Below are 18,156 nucleotides of genomic sequence, written 5' to 3' on the forward strand. Positions count from 1 at the left end.
AGGAGTTTCGCTGTAATTTCAATTGCAATATGAAACTAATGAACTTCCATGATCGTAATTCTAACTCCGTCAGCTTTTTAACAGAAATTGTTTGTGCACATTTGAATGTAAACACCGTGTGCTCTTTTTCCAGCAGTCTTAGTGATACGTAGCTAATTCAAACATTGTTAACATATTTACAATTTAACCTGAAAATTACATTTTCAGTATGATTAGTTCATTTGTCAAAGAGCTGTTTTATTTAAAATAAACAAATAGGTCGCAAAAGTGTAGGTGCAGATATTCCTATGGGATATAAATATATATATATATATATATATATATATATATATATATATATATATATGTGTGTGTGTGTGTGTGTGTGTGTGTGTGTGTGTGTGTGTGTGTGTGTGTGTGTGTAATAATTGAAAAAAAAAGATTAACAAGATACAAACCCAGATACAAACAACAAATGTTTGTTACACTACAAAGAAAAGTAATCTTATTTTAAATATGTTTCTTCTCTTCTTTTAAGATAATTTATTCCATGTGTAAAGTAAGACAGAACATATTACAATTGTTTCATCTAGCGTATCACCAGATATCTTTTCCAATTTTATGTAATATCTTCCCTAGAAATTGAAGGAAAAAAATCCAGATTAAACAATCTGACTAAATGAGACAATTTTGTTTATTTCTAAAGGGACATTTTGAATTTTTTGACCACTAGTTGTCACTGTTTTTTACTCGAGACTCAGTAACCAAATAAAAATGCATGTTTATATGACAGTTTGTGTATTTTTGCTTTTTATTTAAATCATTATTGTTTTGTTTTTTAATGAAGCTAAATTATACACTGTCCCTTTGAAATTAGAAAAAAATAATTTAACTAGTATATTGGCAGATGATTATTCTGATTTTAAATCAGAATTTCTACCAAGATTAGGGAAAAATACTTTACCTAAAACAATCTCCCTTTTGCTAGATAACATAACTTTGTTTAATTTAATGGGACAGTGTGTAATATTTGACCATTAGTTGTTGCTGTATCATGTAGTAGTACAACCAAAAACGAGTGCAAAAAAAACCATAAGAAAGAGCGCAAAATATAGAGACTCTAAGTGACAAAACTTCACTATTTCGATTCTATTTATTTTGCCCAGCCTTTTTGAGGTTGTTGGGTACCCAAAGCAGCAAGATGGCCGTCAATTATGTAAGCTCCCTGGGAGACTCATGTTTTTTAAAATATACATTTCTCAACCTAAGAATATTTATTAAAAAGCATCTTAATTGGCTACTATTTACTGTAAACGGATATCTTTTTTTAATGATTGATATTTTTTTTACCACCAGGAGTGCTAAATAATTCACACTGTCCCGTTAAGTATACATTTTCTTATTCTAGAAGGAAAAAAAGCTGCATATCTTTAAATTAAAAACATTACAAATTCTCTACCGATGGTATAAGATTTTCTTTTTGGTAATGCTAAATCTTGCATTTATAGCTTTACCCATGTGCTTAGTCCATTTGTATTCTTAAGTAGTTTAGCCCAAAACGGTGACTCATGTGAGCTCAGTGAGCTTAGCAATGAAATTATGCTCCATTTAGCTCTGAGAGAAGTACTCCAGGATGAGGCGTAGGTGACCCAAACGGTCCTTAAGTGAAGAGAGGGACAGAACTGTGGTTTGATAAGCAGGATCCAGCTGGAGGACAGACAGCAGCCACCAGCACCAAGCTGGACCATTTGATGAGGCCTGAAAAATACAATACATATGTTAGGGATTCCCAACAGATAAATTCAATGTATTGATTTTTTGGGGGCTTATACGACGAGACTTCGACACACAAAATTAATTTGTTCCAGGATTGTGCTCATATTTTGGATTGCTCGTATCTCAAGCGAATTTTCCTGATATGAAATAACTGAAAACCAAATAATATGTACCCAGCCTTCCAAAAGCATCAAAGTTAACACTAAATAGCTATTAAACACATCATCTGAACACAAAAAAAACAATCAAATAGTAATTAAAGATAAAAATACAGCAATATAAATAAAATGATATTATTCAAGATTTCAAACTCGCAGGATTATAATTTGAGGCTCCCACCTTAATGTGAAACTATAAAGGAACAGTGTGTGTTAATAAGTGCTTCACAGTAGTAGAAAAAATAATTTAAGACAAAACAATAATTACTGGAAAAAAAAAACTCAAAATATCACATAAACATGCATATTCTAAAATACTCAAAGGTCCATGCATTTATTTTACATAACATGAGCTAGTTGTCTGACATCTTGCTGTTATGAGTTCAAAAAAACAATAACTACGCAAAAGGCAGAGAAAAAATATGAGAAGAATAATGATGCAATTTTGTCATTTTGAGTCTCCGTGGTTTGTATTCATCCTTGTCCTTTTCAGCTTTTTAGTACTACACAATACAGCGACATCGAGGGGTCAAATAACACACACTCCCCATTTGATCTAAGTGCAGCCAATGCAAATTATAGATTCATTTTTGTTTGTTTGTTTGGTTTATTCTACCATTGAATGTTAAGGTTTTTCATTTCTAAATATCATTTTGTGTAACAGAATTGGTAAATATATAAGATAATATATACAGTCCAGAAAATGTGTCCCGTTAATAGAAAAGTACAGTAAATTGAAGCTAAGGTCCACACAGATTTGCATTTCTGTCCAAAACGCTTACCTGAATGTTCTCTTCAATGCTTGGCATGATGCCATATTGCCGGTTGATCTGTTCTCTCATGCGGCTGCCAAGGCGCTGGTACCAGTCTTGGGCCTGTTGATAGACATTGTCGTGGAGATTCTGGAGGAGTTCCAATTCACTACCTTCCACCTGCAGATAGAAGCTAGTAATTTAGTTTATCCCAACAGAAAATCGGAAGTCGTGAGAAAGTCATACCTTGACGTCCTCCAGATATTCAATATCGGCAGTGTTGTAGCCATCCCTCAGTCCTCTTTTTAACACTCTGAACCTGTTGCTACCCACACTGTCCACAAAGGAACGTCCATCAGGGAGCAGCTCCAGGCTGAGGATGTCCAACATGCAGCCGTAGTCTGCAAATCTTGGAAACACAAAGGAGTGACTTTTAATACACTATAATGAGTCCCTGATACAGCATCAACCAAATATCCAGTACTTGTGTCAATTTCGCATTATACTAGAAAAAAGTTAAAGAAAAAAATGACACACAAAAAAAGTTAAGAACCACCTTCTAAACATACAGTAATCCCTCACTTAAAATACATTAAAAACCTTCCGAGAGTACTTTTATTTGCTAAACGAATGCTTGAGTCTGTAAAAAGTATTTATTTGGTTTGTTCCAAATTTGTTTTCAGTGTAAAATACAGTTTTTAATTCAATTTGAATTTTCTTCAAAGTGTTTCTATGTCACGGGATTTCACTATTAAAAAGGTAATTTTATACAAAATGGTATTGGTTCCTAGCGTATTGGTAGCAAATAGACTAATACTTAATAATTCGGGTTAAAAAATGTAAACATCCTTATTTTATATTTAAAAACAAAAACATGATTCTATAAAGTCAATGTGTATTTGATTAAAAGACAAAATCTGACTCAAAATGTCGGGAGGTAAGACAATGTTATTTTAGGGGCTCCTAATTATGGAATGGTATACAAAATATTGGCTTTTATGGATAATAGCGGATACAAATTGTATTCATATAAATCAGATATCACAAAATATATTAAAATTAAAGGTGAGGTGCATAGTTTACAGTGTTTTTAGTTTCTCTTTTAAGTATTTGTTAATAATGCCAAACTGAGTTCAAAGACCCCTTATGCTTTATTTTCCATTGAACCGGCCTACTTTTATCTTACTTTTATCAGGCTTGTTCGAGGCGTAACAAACCCCCAAAAAGATGGAAAAAGAGTGTATTTGAGCGTTTGTAAGAAATGCACTTTGCGTGTTACTCTGCTGCCATCTTCTGGCTTAAAGTCATGAATGCAGCCTTGACTTTAAAATGCCACACCCCGCCTATAAACTAATGCTGATCTTTACTTCAAATCTTCATCAACTACGATTTACAAAGGTAAGCCAACATTCAACAATTACTTGAATGATTTCCAGAGGATATCACAAAGGCCCATTGATAATGAGTGATTTTAAGAACAAGCCAGTACAGGCTATTTGGTGACCCCCAGGGCACCTTTGGTAAAGACATACTAGTAAAATCTGTCGGTGTCAAGCTAAACTTGCATTTTAACTTAAGCCGAAAAGATTAGCCAAGAACTGGTATCTGTAACAATAGAGGTATTGCTCCTCTTATATGTTGATTGTGCCCAGGAGAGTGACGAAGACGCACACACAAGGCTAGAAGCGAGAACTGTCAAAGCTGCTAATAAAGTGACTACAAGTCAACAAAAGGTTTATTGGAGTCATTCTGGAGTACGACAGATAGAAGAAGAAAACATGGTGGAAGAGTCCAGGATTGTAACAGGACGAACAAGTGCACAGACCTCACCACGCCCGACGTCGGGAAGGTTGTGTGACTCAACATGGAGAGGTGGCTAGTCCAGACCAAAACGCTGTTGATATATGATCGAGTTCACCCAGAACATAACGGCTGAAGAAATTGTACAAAAAAAGCGTTTATATTGAGCTACCTATATACATACACATATTATCTGCACCACTTATCCTCAGTAGGGTTGCAGGGCTGCTGGAGCCCATCCTAGCAATCTTCGGGCAGCGTCTTTACTGTACATATATATCATACTCTCTCTCTTAGCCGTACCGCTTATCCTCATTAGGGTCGCGGGGGGCTGAAGCCCATCCCAGCCATCTCTGGGCAATGGGCAGGGGACACCCTGAACTGGTTGCCAGCCAATCGCAGGGCACACAGGGACAGACAACTCATTCGCTCATTCACACCTAGGGACAATTTGGACCGGCCAATTCACCTGAAATGCATGTTTTTGGAATGTGGGAGGAAACCGGAGTGCCCGGAGGAAACCCACGCAAGAACGGGGAGAACATACAAACTCCGCACAGGAAGTCTGGAGCTGGATTTGAACCCACGACAGGTTCCCATGACATGAACTGTTCCGCACAAGCGCTAACCACTGCGCTGCCGTGCTGCCCATATATCACACTATATTTTTTCATTTATTTTAATTTATCTATTTATTTTTTAGTTTAGTTTGTGGCTAAACTGCTGTTTTTAATGGTAATAACTGGTCCAAAACGCATTCACGAGTTTACCATTACTGTATTTCTTATGAAAAAAAATAAATTCAGACTTTGACCAAATCAGACCTCGACCTCCACCTGGAACAGATTAAGTTTGAAAGCTACATTCATTATACCATTTAAATGTAATTTTAGGAAATGTTATCAAGAATCCTGAAGAAGTGCTTCTGTGTCCGAGTATGTTGCATTCTTGTGAGCAAAGTAAATCTAGGGGAAATACTTGTGGGGGATCCGAAAGTGTGGCGGATCCATCGACAAACTGATTTGCCTGCCGCTATTTTCAACCCCCTCAGGATCACATATGATCGATTTATTATCTGCCTGCATCTCACTGCCAGCATCCTTTTCCCCAATTGTTGTTCTTTAGTGTGATGGAAACGAAACAAGAAACTTTTTAATTTATGATTAAAACATTTGTTACCCTTTGCCATGTTCGTAGCTGCACATGCCAAACTTCTTTGTCCCCGTCTCCATACAGCGACGCATCATCAGTCTGTATCGAGGCTCAAAGATGTGCAAAGGGCACGGAACACCAGGATAGGCCACGGTGCAAACAAATATAGGGATGTCCTTTGTAAGGCTGTGGAGACATTGACAACAACGTTATACCAACATAAGTGGTGCAAATGATTTAAAAATACAGCTATTAGAAGATTATTTGTGTTTATGTTAGTGGTTTAACAATAATCAAGTGCTTTTAGTTTTACATACTTACATATTTTTTTATTATTTATGTAGTGTGTGCCTGACATTTACCTTGGAAAAATAATGCTAATATAGGAAAAAAATTATCCAAGGTTCTATTACACTCCTTAACAGTGTAATGCAATTATAATAAATAAAAAATGTTTCCCAAGTGTTTCATTAATCCCTTAGTGTTTCACCTAATGTTTCTTCAAAACACGTTTTTCAGTATTTGCCTATTGATAGGCAAATTAGTAGAAACGTTCATTTTGTGAATTTAAATCATTTTGAATTGCACTCCTTCTGTGTTTATATATATATATATATATATATATATATATATATATATATATATATATATATATATATATTTATTATTTATTTTGTTTTTTGAAAGGGGTAATCAAAGTAAAATCTTTTGGGGTTTTTCAAATTCATCAATCAATTGGAAAAAAAACATCAACAGGTGAACCGAATATAAAAATAATTTAAAGCCCTATTTAGTTCCATTTTAGCACCTACTTTGACAGCTCTGCCATCTCTGCCTCATGTATTTGCTTTCTTTCAGCCACCTGTGCAGGGAAAAGGCAGTCCATGATATCCAAGACCACGACTGTGACGTTGTACTTTCGATTCTTCAAGTACTGCAAATAAACAAAAAGATAAGAAGATAAACACTAGAGGGCTGTGAAATAAAAACTTAAGTCGACCATGTCAATGGCCATGCATGCAGTTACTTCTTGCAGTGGCTGCTTGCAGAGTGGGCAGCGTAGGTTGTGATCCAGACTCCTCTCTATGCAGTTTTTACAGAAAGTGTGACCGCATGGAGTGGTAACAGGCTCATGAAATAACCTTTAAGAAAGTAAATCAGCAAAACGCAGCGGTTGGAGCAGCTTTTATCAAAGGTGGACTCTAGTAAAATGCCGAGATACATGAACAATTTTAGGATGCTCACCTGATGCAGAGAGGGCACTCAAAGTCTGACACGGTGAGAAGGCGGAGACTTTGATCCCTGCTGTGTGAATCGGCAACTGAAATAGAAACCAGTTTAAGAATATTAACTAACAAAAGAGAACAAACACTTGAGATGTGACATATCTATGACAATATGACAAAATGTTGTGACCTAAGAATAACAGAATTCTATCCAACATTTGTGTAAAAAATTAGTTTGATGGTGGATATTTTTTGTGTAACTAAGTTGTATCTACTGAAATAATTTGATGACCTGGACTCTAATAGTAAATCTGTGGTCCAGTAAGAAGGTGTTTCTTATCTTCCTGAGTTGACAATCAACCAGATTTCAGATTATGTACAGAGTAGGTGGGCCTCCGTCTAGCAAGGCTGAACGCATGGATTTCTTTTTGCACAGCATGATTGTCCCAGTGATGATTAAAACGGTGAAACAGACACAAATAGTATGCAGGAAAGATAAGGAAATGTTTTGAGGTGGATTTGTTCATGTAACGTAACTCAATGTCTCGTGAAATATTTTTAATGAAAGTTTCAATGTAGTATAGGCATCATACAACACCCATAGCGTCTTGGAAGAAGTGATGTCTGTAGCACAATTCTATTTACCTGTGTCAGCAGTTGGAATCATGCTAAAGGTTAGGAAAAATGTGACCACTTTAAGGACTACCAAACTTTTTCCTACACTAAGGTCCCTTTTTTGATAGTAAAATAAATTTACATTGTTGCTGCAACACCATTTCAGGTCTAATACAGAACCTCTCATCAGGCAGGAGTTGAATTTGCGGATGTAAATCATTTGAAGAGGGGAAGGCAAAACCGGCTAATGAAATTCAAAAATCAGCAGCCAAAAGTTCTGGCTAGTGGCAGATTTAATAAAATGAATGAAACTATCACATTGTGAATTTCCACAATAATTGCAAGTGAAGCTGCTTTGTTTCAAAAATGTCGTTCCGTTACTGTTTTTTATTTTAAATGACACGATATTAGATAGAAGCCTGTAACTTGTGTTGGTACTTTGATTTTTAAAGTAACAAGGCTTTATTTGTAGCTTTTGTATTACTAACTTCCGAGGTTTCACAGAAAACCAAAGAATCATCGGTCGTGACGGATATACTCCAACGAAGGCTCATACTATAATCATTCATTTATGTGCTAGAGGTAAGACCTGGCCTAAAAAAACCTCCTGACCTGACCCAGCCCGTGGATATACAAGCCCGAACCAGCATGAGTTCAACTCATTAACTTGATTTGAGGGACCGAGCCCAAAGAAAGACAAAATTTTCCTTTTTTTTATTCATGATGAGGAAGGGTTTCCACAAATTCTCCCAACCTGGGTTCAGGCCCGAGGCCAAGATCTTACCTGTACTCATTGGACAGTGAGGACTTTTACTTGTACTTTTGTTTTTTTCCCCATATGACCTCAATGTTACTAAGGACACTGGTATTCTCAGGTCACAATGACTGTGTTTGGTCAGTGTACCTCTGGCTTTCACGTTTTGTTTTTTTGCCATCATCGCTTCCTTGTCTTCACTGGCAGGCGGGAAGGAGACAGCTTGGCAGAGGCTTCGGCAGCACTCTGTACTGCTGTCGGGATTCACTTTAGTGCTCTAAAGAAAAAAGTTTTACAAGCAGAAGATTTCAAGCAAACGCCTCAAACCTTTAAGCATTCTTTTCACTTGCCTGCAGCACACACCTGATATGAGTCTTTTCTTTCCTTACCCTCCACACGGTTGTGTGAGTGTGTGAGGCCCTCAAGGTGTGCTACCTGGGTCCCGCTGCAGCTTGTAATTGGGTGAGAAGCCTTCAAAAAATCGGCCAGGACCTGCATAAAGCAGGGGAGTTCCTCTGGCACGGAGATGCCCTCTGCCTCCAGGATCTACAATTTAACCCATATAGTACTATCACAAATTAACTCAAATTTTAGAAAAGCCAAATACAAAAATAAAAGAGTACGTGTAAAATTATAACCTCTTTGGTTTTTCTGACAAAAATTGAGGAAAAAATTGGCTGTGGAAAATAAACCCTGAATCACGATTTTTCTGTTTGCGAAGGATTATGCTATCAGCAAATATTACATATTAAAGTCAAAGAATAATTTTGAGGTGTGTTTCCAAAGGCTGATCAAATGTTGCAAATTTCCCCATTAGTAGAAATGTTTTGTTAATTCAAGTATTTTTCTACTTTTTTGTAATATAACTTAAAAAATCTAATATAACACAACATATTTTTTAGTAAATTTAGAAAAACACTCTGAATGAACATTGTCAGATATGGCATATTGATCAGATATAACTTTTCAAACATGAGAAAACAATAAAGGGACTGTTTGTATTTTTTGACCACTACATGTTGCTGTATTGTGCAACTGAAAATGTGTTAAAAAGGACACAGAAGAATACAAACTACGGTGAACAAAACACACCATGTTACTTCTTACTTTTTTGCCCAGCCTTAAGGTTTTTGGGTACCCCGTAGCTGTATAATACACGACAATTATGTCAGCTCCCTCTCATTATGTAAAAGAATTGCAAATTTGCCAACCTAAGAAAAGCATGATAGTTCGTGTATTGTTGTATTTTTTTTCAATAACCAAGGTTAACTAAAATTATGTATAACTGCAAAAAAATAATGTTTTAATACGATGAGTCAGAAGAAGACGGTTGAACATTGCCAATAGACTCATATGAATTTTAGATTCAAAATACTCCTAAAATAATTGTATTTAGTAGTCTGAATATGAAGTGTTTCAATCACGATTTAGCAAGGCAATCTTCTAACATTTGTTCTACTGTATTTCTACTTCAGCAGTGTGAACTACCTTTTTGATCTGATTCTTAGCAGGAACAAAGTCAGCTTGCAGTTTGAGGCAATGGCGGAATTGGATAAGGGACTCTTTATGCTGAGCCATTTCCAGCAATATGTTCCCTTTTCGAAAGAAGCCCTGTGCACACAAAGGACCATGATCAGCACACTTCTATTGAAGGAAGTACATCATTGGATAATATGTTATACAACACTTAACACAAATAGTCATTTTAAGACAGCACTTTTGAGTCAATTCAAGTCATGTTTATTTGTATAACCCTTAATCACAAAGTCTCAAAGGGCTGCACAGACCACAGATTATTGCAAACCACAGACTATTATGACACTATCCCCTGATCTAAAACCTACATGAGGGCAAAGAAAAACTAAAAAACCTCAACATGAGGAAAATGAAGAAACCTTGAGAAGGGGCCGCACATGAGGAAATCTCCCTTCCACAATGACCAGTCTGCAATAGATGTTGCAATAACAAATAATACACAGCTATTGTCAACATAAAATATAGGTTATTTATATGCTATAGAATAGAAGTGTGTTTTGATTATATAATTTCCAAATAAAAGTAAATAAAAAATAAAACACTGTGATAATGAATTAATTAAAAATATTAAACTGTTTTCTTCACACGGCATAACTTGAATGTTCACTGTGTTCCTTTTGCGGTGTGTCTACCCTGGCCTCTTCAAGGCAGTTCAAAACACATGGCTTGAGAAAAATATTCAAATATCTTGGCTAGTCTATCTTGCAACATATGAGTGACATACCTCAGGATGATACAGGATGATCAGGCATGCAAAAATAAGCCCAACTAAAGTATTTCTCTAACAGAGCCAATCAAAACAAAGTATTAAAATATTTGCATTACCCGTTTCATTTAATACCCACTTACAGTCCCAAGATAGATGGGACAAGGACCAGCACGCCTCCAAACCAGGTGAGGATACACGGTTTTAATTGACTGATAGGTTTCCTACCGGTTTTCATAAGATTTCATGATCGCCAAAGCGGTTGTGTCTGCAAATAGAAATGTTTAGAGTCGATGGTGGCTCTTCCTCACCTCCGTCCATAATGGCCGAAGACAGCAGAGGTAGTCAAGGTCAGCAAGAGCATCAGAAAAATGCTGCAGGCCACAATTTGCTTCAGCTCTGTACAGCTTCAGACTTGGATCTTCTGGGACTACATATAAAAGAGAGAGATATATGAACATTTGAAGAAAGTGTTTGTGACTAGTAATGATGACATTAGCATGATAAAGACAAGGATGTCACATTAAACGTTAAAGGTGAATTTTAAACTTACCATGAAACACTCTCTAAGTGGGTCTTTCACTAATATATGAGCCAACATTAGGGCTTTAGATAGATTATATGCGATAACCATTTCCTCTTTTCTGTGGCAAATAAATTAGACTTTCAGTGATTGAAAAATAAACTTACCAGTGCACAAAAATAAACGATGACAAATTAGCTAAGGACTTCAGTCCGCCTGGCATGCTCTAGGGAAATAAGACGGGTTGTACAACAGAATACACAACTCTAATTTAAAGGCTGCCATACCAGTCATATGGGTTTTACTTAACATTTTACGGTCCTATATTGTTGGAGGTTACACCCACACTATGAAATTGTACATACGACACATTATTGCTTATGAAACTGAAGGCAGGATTATAAAAGAGTAAAAAAACGCATTACATGTTCACAGAAGTCCAAACCTGTATAATCGGCCATTATTCATATTATGACACGGTAACAACACTGCCTATTCATTGACATGCTCAGGCCTAATGACTTAGGTAACTAATAGAGAACGTTACTTCATCAAATCACCTATTTGGCTTTTTATGAGGACCAGCATGATCAAACTCGGTCAAAAGATCAGACCTAGTCCAGTGTCAAGACTTTTTATTGCATTAAGATGCTTTACTATTGCTTTAAAGCACATTGCCAAAATGTCAGCTGTTTAGGTTGTATTTTTTTACCGCACAACACATGCAATAACTGTTACACAAGCATTTTCTAAAAAACATATTAATACCATTAATCGGATTTTTCACCGACGAGTTTTAGTTTAACAAGTGCAGCGTGGCAGACAAGCCGCAGTAGCAAACAGATTCCAGTTAAGTTCTTTTCAGATCTGTTCAGGGATGGCACTGGAAAGCTTGCACAATTTTTGCCCCAAAAATACTTTAAAAAAAGACATATATAATTATTATTTGAGTGTTGCACAGATTATTGTTGCATTGACCAGTTGAACCAAATGTAATAGAAGATGAACGCTTCCAAAGCTTGTTTTTTTTATGATTAGTTTTGGATCTGATTATTTGACAAATGTTTCCTAAGAGAGCAGTAAACTTAAAGGGACAGTATGTCTTATTTAACCACTAGATGTCACTATATAGTGTAGTGCAAATGACAAAGAGTGCTTAAAAGCACACGGGAGAATACAAGCTACAAAGACTCAAAGTGACCTAACAGTGCCGTTCTCATTTTTTAGCTGTCCAACCTTTTGCAAGGTTTTTGTTCTTGCGGTACCCGGAGCAGCTAAAAGGCAGACAATCATGTCAGCTCCCTGTAAGTGTCAAATAATAGATATGTAAAGAAAATGCACTTGACCTAGGATTATGCTTTTTAAAAGTGCATGTTTAGAATATGCATTTGCTAAATTCTAACATGCAATATGATGCAGCTTTTTTTATTTGTGTCATTATTTTCTTACATTTGAAGAGTCAGTGTGCATTATTTGACCACTAGATGTGGGGGCACCCCATTGCTCCCTAAGAACAACTGAATAACCAGCGGACTGGTTCTGCAAATAGCATACGAGTGCTGGTACTTTGTGATTTGACTTTCTGAGTCTGTTTAACCTGTTCAAAGAATTACCCTGGTTAAAACATAGTGACAAAATACTAATAACACGTTAAGTTATTTTAGGAGTCCATGAACAACTGGTAGCCCACTTTAATAAATAGTAGCAAAAAGTCGCTCTCGGTTTCAAAAAGCTTGGAGACCCCTTGTTTGGTGCAACCTAAAAAAAGTGCTATAAAGCACAAGGAAGAATACTACAGAGATTCAACATCACCAAACACACAATTCTACTCTAAGGTTTTTGGGTACCCGCAACAGGAAGATGGCGAACATTTATGTCAGCTGACTTGAAGCTTATTATACATAAAATAAAGGCTTGTTTCTCAACATAAGTATTTTTTTAAAATGCATGTTAATAGATGTTGTATTGCTCATAGCAATATTTGACACTTATGTCTAAATATTTGGACATTTAGATGTTGCTCTATTGAGTAGTGCAACAGAAAACCAATGCAACAAAGCACAAGAAATAATTCAACAGCAGAGACTCAAAGTAGGAAATTACTGGGGACCAGCCTGCAAAAGTTTGGGAACCATTGCCCTAAGTCAGGGGTCAGCAACCTATGATGAAAGGTTAACCAATGGCACGCGAGCGCACGGCAAAATAATATATATTTATATTTTTTGGAATGCGCATTTTTACCTAAAATTTTCAGTTGCGCGCCATGTTGTTTAGAGGCTTTACGATAGCGCCCCTCCTCTTCTGCTCCGTTTGCGAGTGTGTGTCTGCACAGGGACTCGCAGAAGAGGAGAAGTCCTTGTTTTGACTGAGCCAGAGAAACACCGGTGCGAGATAAACAAATGAATAATGACAGCTCCTTCAGCGAAAAAAATCTCGTTCTTTAACTGACGACTGGGGGCTTGTGCAAAAAAATGACAGTGCTGTTTGTGCATTATGCCTCAAGAGCGTTGTACCTCACACATCAAGTGTTAAACGTCATAACGAGACAAAACATTAATTCAAGACGTAGACATTAAAACGCGCTGTGTCCAGGTACGGGAAACCAACAAAGACCCTAAAAACCTTTGTCACTGCTAAAAACACCACCACTGAATCAAGTTATCACATTGCTCACTGCATAGCAAAGCATGGAAAATCATTTATATCTGCGACCAAATCAGCTGTTATTTCTGTTGCAGTTATTTTCAAGTAGCCTTCTGCCTTGTTGCTGTTATTTCAAGTTTTGATATTTTCTGCTATAAGATTTCATTGTTGAATGGTATGGTAGCTGTCCATATCAATTGTTTTTTATTATAGTTCATTGTTGATGAAGAATGGCTGATTCAGGTTGATTCTTGTGGAAAAAGGTTGAATTCATGGATGTCTACAGGCCTCTCTAAAGGTTGCTCACATTTATTTTTCAGTTCATTGATGAACAAGAATATCCATCCATTATCTGCACCGCTTATCCTCAGTAGGGTCGCGGGGGTGCTGGAGCCCACCCCAGCTATCTCCGGGCAGTGGGCAGGGGACACGGGCTAACCACTGTGCCGCCGTGCTGCCCTGAACAAGAATAGTGGAAGATAAATTGGTCAGTTGTACTATTTCAATGTATATCCATGTTGTATTATCGGACTGGTGTAGAATTAGAGCTATTTCAGATATAAAAAAAATGTTGTGCGAGTCATAGATCTTGGTGTGGCACACTGATTTGCAAGGAAATTTGAATGTGGTACTCCACACCGAAAAGGTTGCTGATCCCTGCCCTCAATGATACGGTTTCCTTTTAAACTGTATTTGTTTTTTGTTTTTTTAGATCAGGTTCAAGTCAAGTCACATTCATATGTATATCCATTAATCACAAAATATCTCAAAAGACTGCACAAGTAACAATTACACAATCCCCTGATTTTAAACAAACATGCGGGCAAGAAAAAACTCGAAACCCTCAACATAAGGAAAATAATAAACCTTAAGAAGGAGCCTCACAAGGGGTAATCCTCCTTCCAGGATGACCAGGGTGCAACACATTTTGCATTGGGTAACAATACACAAAACATAGTGAACGTCAAAAGGAAAACATATTAAATTTATCAATTTTGTCCAGAAACTGCATGACAGCAACAACGCCTTGGGCCTGTAAAATTGTCCAAAAAGTCCATGACGACAACGACACCTCGAGCCTGTAAAATTGTCCAAAAGGTATCTCCAACGTGGTGCCTACAGGCACCACGCAGCCCCCTTAGAACACCTGTGTAACCCCCGCACAGGTTCTGAAAATAACTCGGGGTAACGTGTTCCAAAGGAATGTGTTCCTGGAACGCAACTACTTTTCTTGTTAACGAGTACAGTGACACGTTATTAATAATTAATTGTTACAACAGAGTGCATTTCTCCTCTACTTATTAATTTCAGTAGACCAATTTCAACGCCATCTAATCAGTTTGTGTTCTACCTCATTTAGGACAGATTAATAAACCTGTATTCCACCAACATCATACCACTTCCCACATCATTAAAAGGTTGGCATAGAGGTAAGATGTTAGGCCCGAAATTTGGGTCGGGTTGGGCCTAAAATGTCAATCATTAGTTTGGGTTCGGGTCGGGCTCGCTGACTATCTTTTAAATTATCCATTCGTCATTTGTTCTGTGCTTCCTTTTTCCGTGGAGGATTCGCGCAGCGCAGAATGTGCACTTGTCAGCACATTGGGCTGGGGCAGACTTTAATACCTGTGGGCCTGGCTGGATCTTTAGGCCCAATCTTACGTCTAGTTGGCATGTGTTTATGGCCCTATAAAGTACAACTCAATACAGCTACAGTGGGACCGTCTCAAATAGACAACAAGAATTTCGCTCAACTGACATCTCCTGTCCTGAAAGCGGCGCCCCTCACAGTCAACTTTCTTTTTTTATTTACAGTCGCCATGTCAGAAATGGGGTGGGCGAAAATTCTTACAGAAACCCAAGAGCAAGTTGGTAGAAGGGCTTCTCGGATCATTAGGTGAAATTAAGATTTATTAAATTTTTTGTACAAATTTATTTTATACTGCAGCCAACATTACTGAGGGCCCACATATTATTAATTTTATGAAAGAGTCCACGGGCCAGTAAAAATGTAATCATGGGCCGTAACTAGCCCCCGGGCCAGATTTTGGGCAAGATGCCCTGCAACATACTAACATCTAAGCTACATCTACAACTACAAAAATAAATAAATAAATAAATAAACCAAGACTCGCCAGTGGCAAATGAAAGGCAGCGTGTGGGGAGGGGGTGTGATTTATACAGGAAAAACAAACCAACGGGAAATCAATGCGGCAAACGTTACGGTAATAGAGTGTTGAATTTCGGTATTTTTACGAGCAAAATTATTTTTGAGATACACCATTGAGGAGAAAGAAGAAAACATTATGTACATTACATAGAAATGGAGAAAATCTTCGAGTTTGTTAAATACAAATGGATATGGGGTGACTCGACTGTGTTAGTATGGAAGCCCTTAAGATTGCACAGATCAATATGTATAGGTTCACCGTTTCCATAGGTTGGTGAACACATTTTCTAATATTTATTTTATTGTGAGGCTATTTTAGCAGTTTAAGGAGGTCAGCTTCAACAGAAGGATATACAGTAAATGTTTTGACTCTACAGTTACTTTTAGAGTAAACGCTACTTTTGGGTGTCAGTAATTATGGGGGTAATGCAATTATTTTTTTAAATGAAGTAAATAGTAACCCTGCTGAGGATAAGCGGTGCAGATGATGGATGGATAAAAACGGTAACTAATAACTTTTTTAGTAACGCGCCCAACACTGCTTACCAGTGATGGCTAATTGTGGTTTTCTAGTGAATTTAATTTCCAACTGACATCATGTCTTAGTGGTTGATTTAACTTCTAATAATTATAACCACGTAATAACATTGTAACAACATAGTAATAAACTTCAATGTTATTTTACAAATTTATATCAAAAGTGTATCCATTCGTGCAAATTAGTAACAAGTAACAGGTTGGTGACCCCTGGTTTAGATGGTTTAATTGAATGTTAACACTTGTTTAAATAACTGAATTGTCCTTAGTAAACACCTAAGAGGTGAAAGTTTAGTGTGTGAATCTGCTCTTACCTTGTTGTATTCCGTCATCAGCCACGCGTAGAGCTTCCTGGTAGTGTTTGGATCGTAGCTTCTCTTGTAAATGGCACTTAATCTTGGCGTCTTCGGGCCAGCACTTTTCGATAACACGAATGAGCAAAACATTGTTCTTGACGTTCCTCAACTCCCTCGGTTTTGAGCGCTCTTTGCAGGTTGGGCATTTGGACGGAAGGTAAGTCCCGGCGCACCTCCGGCAGAAGGTGTGACCGCAGCCGATGGTCACCGGTTCCCAAATGGGGAAGAGGCAGAGGCGGCATTCCACCAGGTCCATGGCAGTGTGGTTAGTGTCAATGCACGAAAAAATACTTTCCTTCCTCACCGTGGGTCATTTACCTTTCAAAAAAATGTCCAAAACCCCTCCCCGCTTGAAGCTTGTATATCTCGGGCAAGTTTTACCCGTTTATTGTCACCACTACACACATTTTCCCGTGTTAATTCAACGCAGCCGTCTAAAACAAGTAATCCACGTGAAAAAATATGACGGGATTTAGCAAACATGACGAGATTTCCTCTCCATCGGGTAATGGGGGGGGGAAGCCAATCCGTTTCGAGTTCGTTGCTCAGTCCCCAAAACCAACCGACTACATAAAGTATTCTTGTAGCCGTCTCTGTTCGGAGATTTCCTTCTTTTGTTTAACACTACGCAAGTGGAGAGATTTCCAGGTTACTGTGTTACACCATTACGTTACATAAATAAATATCACGTGACGTGCAGCGAAGGCGCTGATTGGCTGGCCGGCCTACTGTCAGCCCTGTTGTGAAACCCACAGTCCCCGAGTTTCATAACATAATTCTTGGAACATTTGGATATGCAGAACATTTAACGACCACAGAGATAATAAATCAAGCGTTTTTTTAATTTTGGAGAAATTTACGTAGGGTAGACAAATTGTGCGATATAATGAACGGAATTCCAAAGGCAAGCTAGTGCTGAGGGGCGGGGTGACGGACACAAATACGTAAACCTGATTCCTGGCCTTTTGTTCTCTCGTGGTGCAGTCAAATTCTATAACATATCAATCAACATAGAAGAAGTCGATAGAACAACGTTACAAAATCCCTTCCAAAATGTTGGAGACCAACCAACTACTATTTGACTACTTTTTAATTGCACGTTACACAACCAGAAAACATGCTTATTGTAATGTTATATAAAAAGAAATAGTCACGTGCGGCATTCTACTTTTTTGGGAGATTTCCAAGGAAAGGTGCTGAAGCTACTGATGATGATGCAATGCCACTCTATCCGACGACAGACAAACCTATTAAATTGAGGATGAACGTTAAAGCATCAATAAAACGTGCTTCATTTTGTAAATTCGTTTTGTACTGTTCATTACAAGTCTGAACGAAGCTCACCTGCATGCAGATCCTCGTCAGTGTCACCAACGTTAAAACACATTTGATTGTGCAATTGATCACATTTAACACATCTTGCATTTCGAGAGTCGTTGTATTCATGATGATATGTTTAAATGGACAGAGTGT

At 37.5% G+C, this 18,156-nt stretch overlaps 1 protein-coding gene across 1 annotated transcript; it reads right to left on the reverse strand.

Annotated features, from left to right (window-relative positions):
- Positions 1-311: 311 nt before the first annotated feature.
- lonrf4 (LON peptidase N-terminal domain and ring finger 4) lies at positions 312-17,338 on the reverse strand. The gene is made up of 12 exons (XM_088344306.1): positions 16,642-17,338; positions 10,766-10,884; positions 9,701-9,823; positions 8,576-8,758; positions 8,363-8,489; positions 6,863-6,938; positions 6,645-6,759; positions 6,430-6,551; positions 5,645-5,803; positions 2,912-3,074; positions 2,696-2,845; positions 312-1,737 (listed from the first exon to the last, which is right to left on the reverse strand). The coding sequence occupies exons 1-12, from the start codon at positions 16,937-16,939 to the stop codon at positions 1,588-1,590; spliced, it is 1,785 nt and encodes a 594-aa protein (XP_088200432.1). The 5' UTR covers positions 16,940-17,338; the 3' UTR covers positions 312-1,587.
- Positions 17,339-18,156: the final 818 nt, after the last annotated feature.

The sequence above is a fragment of the Urocampus carinirostris genome, chromosome 9, assembly GCF_059441175.1.
Source record: "Urocampus carinirostris isolate Australia breed hairy pipefish chromosome 9, RoL_Ucar_1.0, whole genome shotgun sequence".
Lineage (NCBI taxonomy): Eukaryota > Metazoa > Chordata > Actinopteri > Syngnathiformes > Syngnathidae > Urocampus > Urocampus carinirostris.

Coding starts and splice junctions, on each gene's coding strand:
- lonrf4 (XM_088344306.1), bottom strand. CDS start 16,939: ATGGACCTGGTGGAATGCCGCCTCTGCCTCTTCCCCATTTGGGAACCG. Junction 8,490..8,575: donor AAAGAAAAGACTCATATCAG/GTGTGTGCTGCA, acceptor TTTTTTCTTTAG/AGCACTAAAGTGAATCCCGA. Junction 5,804..6,429: donor GAGATGGCAGAGCTGTCAAA/GTAGGTGCTAAA, acceptor ATGTCTCCACAG/CCTTACAAAGGACATCCCTA.